This window comes from Phascolarctos cinereus, unplaced genomic scaffold (assembly GCF_003287225.1).
Source record: "Phascolarctos cinereus isolate Bilbo 61053 unplaced genomic scaffold, phaCin_HiC Scaffold_5;HRSCAF=322, whole genome shotgun sequence".
Taxonomy (NCBI): Eukaryota; Metazoa; Chordata; class Mammalia; order Diprotodontia; family Phascolarctidae; genus Phascolarctos; species Phascolarctos cinereus.
Genome location: NW_027555958.1, coordinates 378,738,439 through 378,746,968, shown reverse-complemented (window position 1 = coordinate 378,746,968; position 8,530 = coordinate 378,738,439). Strand labels below are relative to the sequence as shown.

Here is an 8,530-nt window from a genome sequence, read left to right as displayed (position 1 = left end):
TTGTCAACTGAGATACTCCACTCTGGTTCAGCACTGTAGAGTGGGGTAAGCCATTCTGCCAGCCACCTAAGTCCACTGAGGTAGACTGGTTCTATAAGGGCTTGGCTTGACTTCCCTCTGATGGCTGGGCTCAGCATAGATGAGTGAAATGATATTTTGGTAATAAGAATAAGCCATGATCTCTACCAGCACTCACGATTCCCCAGACTTTTAGGTATCCCTCAGTGTTCCCCTCCCCACCCAAAGGGGAGTTGAGTTGGCAGCCCCACAACTTAAGAACCATGATGGCCCTTCTCTGACCCAAACTAACCATGCCAACAGAATGACCCCTCAGACCAAGAGTGAGCAGCACCAGAAACCAGAAGCGGCCATTTTAATGGAGAACAAAACCACAATAATTGGAATCTCAAAGTTTGTTTCATGTGCCAGAGCTGAGAAGGGTTCCCCCGACCCTAAAGAAGCCCTGGGGTCAGGAAGGAGGCTGGGGAGAGATTGAATTGCTGTCTAAGGGTGAGTGGTGGTTGGTGAAGGAACTCAGGAGGTCAGGACAATCCCTACCTATGTCCAGGCTAGGTCCTAACCAGGGGGCCCAACCATTCCCTGGCCCTCCTGGGGCCTCTGCTTCTTGGGATATGTCCCCTTTCTCCCTGCTGCCCAGGACTGACCCTCAGAGTAAGAGGGTCCTCTAATTCAGGCCCAGTATATGCAAGAGAAATACGAGGTTAGGTAGGCATCTTGGGGTGGGGGGCTGTGGGTGGAAGGATCAAGGTCAGTGAGACTCACTGACCTAGGCTTTGGCTAACAGCACCCCATAATTCCCCCAGGCAATCCCAAGTGTCATGACAGCACTCTAATCACTAGGCCTTCTCTAGGTAGCAGAAGCTGGCCAAAGGGTAGAGAACACAGACCCCAGGACCTGAGTAGGGAATAGTGAAACTGGGTTGGAGGTGGGGTGAGGTTAGGAGCCAGTAATGGTGCCTGGAGAAAGTGAGAGTGGAAGCAGTGCCAGGGAATCCAATAAGGCTGCTGGGGGGGGGGCATTCCTAACCTGGGTCCCCTCATCCAAGCCATATACGCCCATACACATGGTGTATTGGGGCTACTTGCTGGGGAGCTCTTCACTTTCTGCTTGGGAAAAATAGGGGAGTGAAGGGTTAGTTAGAGAATCTACGGGCATTGGAGGTGAAAAGGAGCCCTTTTGACGCTCTACCCAAGCTGAGAAGGGTCCATTACACAAATAAGGCACCCCTGATGGCAAAGAGGCATGAGGGTAGGGTGATATTGGGAGTGTTCCTGGGCTTCCCACTGGTTCCCATCGGTTGCCTTGGTCCCTGTCCTAAAAGGTTGGTCATCCCTGGTACTCTGCAGGCACTCCCCTTCCCCCCACCAAGTTTGGGAAAGGGAGGGTGAAGGGGAAGGGTACCCTGAGCTGGTCCCATCAGTCCCAGAGGCTGAAGCCAGACAGGGGAGGAGCGAGGTCTACAGCGGCTTTAATTTGGGGCCGGCGGCACAGGGCATGGGCTTCACTGCCCCACTGGAGAGACCCCACCTGCATCCCTCTCTTGCTCTGGCCCTTTAGGCACGGGCCCCAGAGTCAAGCAGGGGCCCTGAGGAGAGCAGGTCTGGCTGGGCGGACAGGGCAGGAGGCCGGTCACTTTGGCATCTCCAAGGCCGACACCTGAGGCTTCACCTTGAAGTACTGGTTGAATCTGATCACCGCATATCTGCCAGGAGACAGGGAGCAGGGGCCAGTATCAGGGAGGAAATCAAGGGGATCCCAGAACCATGGGCCCTCATGTTACCATGAGCATTCCTTCATTATCAGAGGTTTGATTAAAACAGCATCATTTTACAATTGCCAGCTCCAGTCTATGGCTTAGCACTATGAGGTGGGGTAAGCTTAGGGAGGGTGTCAGGTAGCTTAGCACAGTCTTAAGAATTCTGGACTTGGAATCGATAGAAGGAGGGTTCAAATCCCAACTCTGAAATTTACTAGTTAATTAAAGCATTTATTAAATGCTTACTATGTGCCAGGTAATTTCTTATGTCCTGGGGACATAAATAAGTCCTTGGGGATACAAATCATTTCATGCAATCCTCAGTCTCCTCATCCGTAAAATGGAAACCATAATACAAGTACTGCCTCCCTCTTGGGGTTGTGAAGAAAGAATTTTATGAACCCTGAAACACATGATCCCTAGGTTCATGGAGTAGGTCAGGAGGGCAATGTATGTTTTTCCAGATGGTTTTCCAAGACAAGTAAAAATAAGTCTCACCGAAGTTACTTAGTCTTTCTCTTCTCAGTGCCCCTTTTCAGAGAAGCCCCTGGAAGTCCCAGGAGCTCTGGGTTTGGGGTCAGAGGCCTTGGGTTCAAATCCTGCCTCTGATACAGGCTTCTTGTGGGATCCTAGGCTAGTCACTTGCCCTTTCTGAGGCCTGAGCTCCTTATCACAAAAAACCAAAACAAAAAACAACAACAACAGCAACAAAAAACCACGAGAGAGGCAGTTCCTTCTCACTCTATCTTATGGCAAGTGGAAGCTATGGGGCTGGGATAAGGGACTGATCAAGGTTTGAAAATGGCGCCCCCTTGTGTGCACTGCCCAAAGGATACTTGGAGCCATCACCAACACACACACACACACACACACACACACACACACACACACACACCCATAGACTTTAGTAACACTTATATGACTTACATGAAAACATACATCTATGGGACACCCAGAGCAGAATTATTAAACATTAAGATAATGAGATATATAGATAGGGTGATACACACACACACACACACACACACACACACACACACACACACACACACACACACACCCATAGACTTTAGTAACACTTATATGACTTACATGAAAACATACATCTATGGGACACCCAGAGCAGAATTATTAAACATTAAGATAATGAGATATATAGATAGGGTGATACACACACACACACACACACACACACACACACATATACACACACACATATACATCATCTATTTTGTTTTGTCATTTTCAGTAATGTCTGACTCTTTGTGACCCCATTTGGGGTTTTCTTGGCAGAGATATTGGAGTGATTTGCCATTTCCTTCTCCAGCTCATTTTACAGATGAGGAAACTGAGACAAACAGGGTTAAGTGACTTGCCCAGGGCCACACAGCTAGTAAGTGTCCGAGGCCACATTTGAACTCATGAAGAGGAGTCTTCCTGACTCCAGGGCTGGCACTCTATCTACTGTGCTACCTGAAATAGATACACACACACACATATACATGCACATATGTATATACATACACCTGTCTTTATACATATGTGTATACATATGTGTATATACCTATGCATGTATATATGTGGGTAGGTACATATGTGTGTACACTGTGTGTACATATGTATGTATAAAAGAAGTTCTATTAAAAAGAGTTCCACTTTTCCCACAACCTCCCTAGAGTACTGTTCCCTTGGGAGTTGTCTAGACTGACTACCCATACTCTCGGTCCTGGCAGCATTTCCTCTTCCTCTTCCTCTCCCCTCCCTATATCACAAGCCAAGGATGGGCAGGCTTGGGAGGAAATATAGGAAGAGGGTAGAGGAAACCCTGCCTCTGAACATCAACTGGAAGTACTCTTCACCCCGGGGGAGAGGATGGAGGCTGATTTGAGCACTGGGACCTACTTAGGTTAATTTACACCTTTAGAGATCATCTGGCACATCCTTCTTTATTTCACCAATCAGAACTGAGGCCCAGAGAGATCAAGGAACAGCATGACATGGAGGAAAGAGAACCCAGCTTCAGAGTTTCTCTAGGTCTCAGCTTTCTCAGTGCCCCCTTTTCAGCCCTAAATCTATGAGTTTGTGACATGACTTAGCCAAGGCCACTCAGCTGGTAAATGGCAGCTCTGGGATTGTTACCCTCCATTCTGCAGCTCCTAGAGTTTTGAGAGGTAAGGTAGGGTTCACAGTCTCATTGCAAAGAAGCACTGTCATACAATGGGAAAAGCACATGGCCAGGGTTTCAGGATAGCTGGGCTGAATCCCGGGAATGAATTAGAGGACCATGAATAGCTTCTGTAAGAAACAGCATGGAAATGTACTGGATCTGAAGTTAACTTACTTGGGTTTGAATCTTGGCTCTGCTATTTACTAACTGTGTGATCTTGGGCAAGTCACTCCCCTTTTCTCAGGGCCTCAGTTTCCCCAGGATCTTTCATAAACAGCCAAGCTCCCTCGAGCTCTGATATGCTACCATGCTAGGATTCTGTTCACCAGCTTGGGAGCTGGCTGGGGAACTCCCTGCCAAGACTTAGGTGGTTCTTAGGAAGAACGCTGGGGCTAGAGAGAAGGGGAGAGGAGAGGATTATAGAGGAGGTCAGTATTGTTCCAACTCAATTGGCTCGCTCCCCTAAGGTCTTCCCAGAGCTCAGAAGGGCAATTTATTTTACAAATGGAGAAACAGAGGCCAAGGATTTGGATGGGGAAGGGGCAGGATGGTAAGTAGGTGGCCCATTAGGTCACCACTTCCTGGATGGATGCCCCTTGGTTCAACCCCTCCTGGGCCAGGGGACTTTCCCTCCTACTACACCCTCTCTTCTCATCTTTCTTCCTCCCCACCTCTTTTTGTTCCCGGCCCACTCACCTAAGGAAGTCAAAGTCGATGGTAGAGAACTGGTTCTGGATGAGAGCCCAGAATGCCCAGAAGAAGTGAGAGGCCTGGGAAAGGATCGGAGAGGGTCAGAGTGGTTCCTCCTCCCCTCCTCCCCTCCCTACCCCGCATCCCACCCTTTAAGAACCCAAGACAAACACCAAAGGCTGACTCATAGTCAGACCGGGAGAAGCAAACAGTTTGGGCCTGAGGTCTTTCCGGCTCAGGCCTGGTAAATTTCTCCTGATGACAGGTAGGAGGACTGTGTAACGGAAAGAGAGCGAATTTAGCGGCAAGGACCTGGATTCAAATCCTAGCTCTGGTATTTACTCATTTCACTTTGCTCGATCTAAGTTCTCATTTATAAAATGAGAGGGTAAAATTTCAAAGGCCCTTTCCAGTTCTAAATCCTGTGATCCCACGGGGACAGTGTCTAGCTGAGGCCATGCGTGTACAGAGCAGGTCCCTCCTGAGAGCATGTGCTACACCTATCAGCTGGGATGGCTCAGGATTCAGACCCAGGCCCTCCCGTCTGATATCCATGTCCTGGCAAACTTCTACCCATTGGGTCTAATAATTTTGTCTTCTGTGGATCCCATGATATTTCTGGATGCCCAAGGGCCTCCCTAAAAACAGTAGTTAAGAATATTGTTGAGGAATCCCCTTCCTTAGAAGACTTTCCCAAGGAATGAGACAACCGGACTTCTTGGAGATGAGGTGGGAACAGGGCTGTCCAAAGGCAGAGGTATATAGACCTGATGACTTTCCAGACTGGAGCAGCTACAAATTTTCCATTTGGTGAAGAGCTTAGACAGGGTTTAGGGAGTTCTAGGTCTACCACCCCATTTCTTTTAGGCCTGTTTTCTCCCACCCCACCGCCACCCAATTCCAGGTTTCCCATAACACCTGTGGTCAGTCTTAGGGACCAGTGCTTCCTACTTTCTCTCCAAGGTGTAGACTCTCACCAGAGCAAACTTGTTAACTTGTACGTAGAGCTTCTCCACCTCCCTGGGCGTCACAGCTGTCCCACCCCAGCCTTCCTTGCACAGCTGCTTGTGGGCTTGCAGGTAATAATTCAGCCAACGAAGTTGAGTCTCCCGGCTGGGGTACAGGCTATAGTCCACCTCATTCACACCTATGGGACAGAGGCCCTGGCTCAATGGAGGATGCTTAGGAGGGGTGGCCCACATTCTCAGACCTTCCTGAGCAGGATGGGACCACATTCCTGTCTTACTACCTACTCAGCCTCCTTTGGCTTTTGGAAACAGCCTCAATAAAGGGCCTTGCCCACAACTGTTTAGGCCTTTGGAAAGGCGGTATTCTTGAGGCTTTTCTTCATGATCTGGTCCTTTACACCAGCCCCTCTCCTTCCCCAGCCCACAAAAGCAATGTCTCCAATTCAGGCCTTTAAGTCTCTACCTTACCCCCACCTTCATTCTTACCTACCCCCATCCCCACTCTGTGTCTCCCCCCACCCACCCAAGGTCTAAGGGTATTGTTTTCAGTGAGAGTAATAAAAGACTCAAACTTGGAACCCCAGCCTATATCTAAAATTTCACGATTTTTCAAAGCCCACGGTCTAGTATTATGCCACCCCTGCACTTAATCCATCACTTGACCACTCAATGGGAATAATGGGGTCGTAGATCTAGAATGGAAAGAAACCTCAGAAGCCATCAAGTACAAACCCTTCATTCTACAAATGAGGAGCCCGAGGTCCAAAGAGATTAAGTGACCTGAATAAACTCTGGCCCATGACATGGTACCGCAGTCCTTCTTGTCTATCACATGGAGGTGACCCTGGGTTTTAAGGCAATGCCAATGGACTGAAAGTTAGGGTAGGTCTTACATTAAGTTAGAAAAGCTTTGAGAAAAAGGGCTCAAAAGAGTCTGTGATCCAAGGACTACCTGAGCTAAGTTGAGAGATGTTTACAATCAGGACCTTGGCCACTAGGTGATGGAATTTTCAGCTTTGGCAGCTCACACAATCATCTAATAAGGCATGGGTTTTTTTTTTGGGGGGGAAGCCAGTAAAATCACTGGCTCTTAAAGTATTGACCATCTAGAATCAGAAGGCCTGAAATCAAATGCTGGCTTGATTTTACCCTTTTAGCTGAGTGGTTTGGGGCAAGTCATTTTAACCTTCTGAGCCTCACCTTCCTCATCTGTAAAATGGGGATGAGTATACTTCCTATGACCTCCCTCATGACGTTGTGAGAACTACATAAGGCAATATTCCTGAGAGCATTTTGTGACCATAAAAGCACTGTGTTAATAGCCATTACTAGGAGTGTGTGTGTGTAGTAGAGCATATGGGAAGCGGGGAGGACCAGGCTCTGTCCAAAGCTACAGGACAGGAATGAAGATGGTGAGGTTAAAAGAGCCCTCAGAGTTTGAAGAATCTGTGCTAACCGTGTCCATTTCCCCACTTTCTCTCCTTCTTCTTCCTGCCCCTTTTTGGCTACTTCCTCCTGCAGCCCTCATTGTAGGCACGGGACCCTGAGTACATGCTGGGACTGTGGAAAATACAGTCAAATATTTCCTGGCTCCGTAAAGAGACAGCATGGAGTCGTGGGAAAAGCATCTAACTTGGGAGAATGGGACCTGGCATCACCAGACCCAAGTTCAAATCCTAGCTCCCCCCACCCCTTCTCTGCAAAACCTTGGGAGAGTTACTTTCTGGGCTTTGGGCCCTCGTTTCTAAAGTGAGAGGCTTGGACTGGACCTCTCAGGTCCATTTGAGTTCTAGATCTTGGCTCCTATGATGCAGGAGACCCAACAGAATTGGACTGGAGGGATTGGGGGTCCCTTTCTTTTAGATCTGTTGTCTGATGTCTAATACAGCCAAGGCACTGGGGCCAATAGTCAGAAAACATTTATTAAGCACCTACTATGTGCCAGGCACTAAGTTAAGTGCTGGGGACACAAAGAAAGGAAAAGAAAATCCCTGGCTCCCAATCTAACGGATGACAACAATACATAAAAAGAGGTTGAAAAGCTGGGGCAGAGGTGAGCAGGAGAAGGCAAGGAAGGAGGATGGTTTTCCCATATTTTCCAAAGGGGTTTGAGGATGATCTCTAAGGTTCTTTTCCTCTGTAAGAACCCAATTTCAGGGACTGTGTGTCCAGAATCACAGCATCTATGTCTCCAGAATATTAGAGGATGCTGAAATTAAAACAAACTTTGGAGAAAGATTTAGTCCAATACTGTTTTACAGACAAAAAAAAATGGTGTCCCACAGAAGGGAAGTGAGAGAAATGATCTGCCCAAGGCCATACGCGCTAGTTAATGGCTGAAGTGATTCTAGAACCCAGGTCTTCTGTTTCCCAGATCAGAGCTTCCAATTATACTGTGCAACTGAGAACCGAGGTTGCTCTGCCCAGCCCTCATCCCTCTCTCCTACACTTCTGCTTCTCCCACCACAATTCCCCTCTTACCCTCCATGCCAAATCTGGGATTAGGATACAACTCAAACCACTTGCCCCTTTGGGGAAATTCCAAATGAACTTTGCTCATAAAGTGGGTGAGAAAAGGAATTAAAATACTTTAGGAATTATCCTCCCCTCTCTGACCCCAGGCAAGACTTTCTACACGGCAGCTGAGTGCTTGGCAGGACATGGTGCCACTGCTGGTGCCAGGCTGGACACTGAGTCTCTCCTAGGTTCCTCCCTCCATCTGATCAGCTGGTATCCACTAGCCTAGGGAAGCAAGGAAAGTTCTGTGGTTCCTGTACTGGACCCATTTCTTTGTGAGCTATCTCTGAGGTGATTATTGATGAGCAAGTAGCTGACTAGTCTCTGGGGAATGGCAGGCTTCATTCAGACCTAATTGCTACTTCCTTGTCATCAACAGACACACACACACACACACACACACACACACA

At 48.1% G+C, this 8,530-nt stretch overlaps 1 protein-coding gene across 1 annotated transcript in view; it reads right to left on the bottom strand.

The window, feature by feature from the left end:
• Window positions 1–342: 342 nt before the first annotated feature.
• ETNK2 (ethanolamine kinase 2) overlaps window positions 343–8,530 on the bottom strand; it is a 31,249-nt gene continuing 23,061 nt past the window's right edge. Inside the window, exons 6-8 of the mRNA XM_021003059.2 lie at window positions 5,613–5,782; window positions 4,642–4,715; window positions 343–1,724 (exon numbers count right to left, since the gene is read on the bottom strand). Of these exons, the coding sequence (XP_020858718.1) occupies window positions 1,652–1,724; window positions 4,642–4,715; window positions 5,613–5,782 (317 nt within the window). The 3' untranslated portion in view covers window positions 343–1,651. The remainder of the gene's footprint in view (window positions 1,725–4,641; window positions 4,716–5,612; window positions 5,783–8,530) is intronic.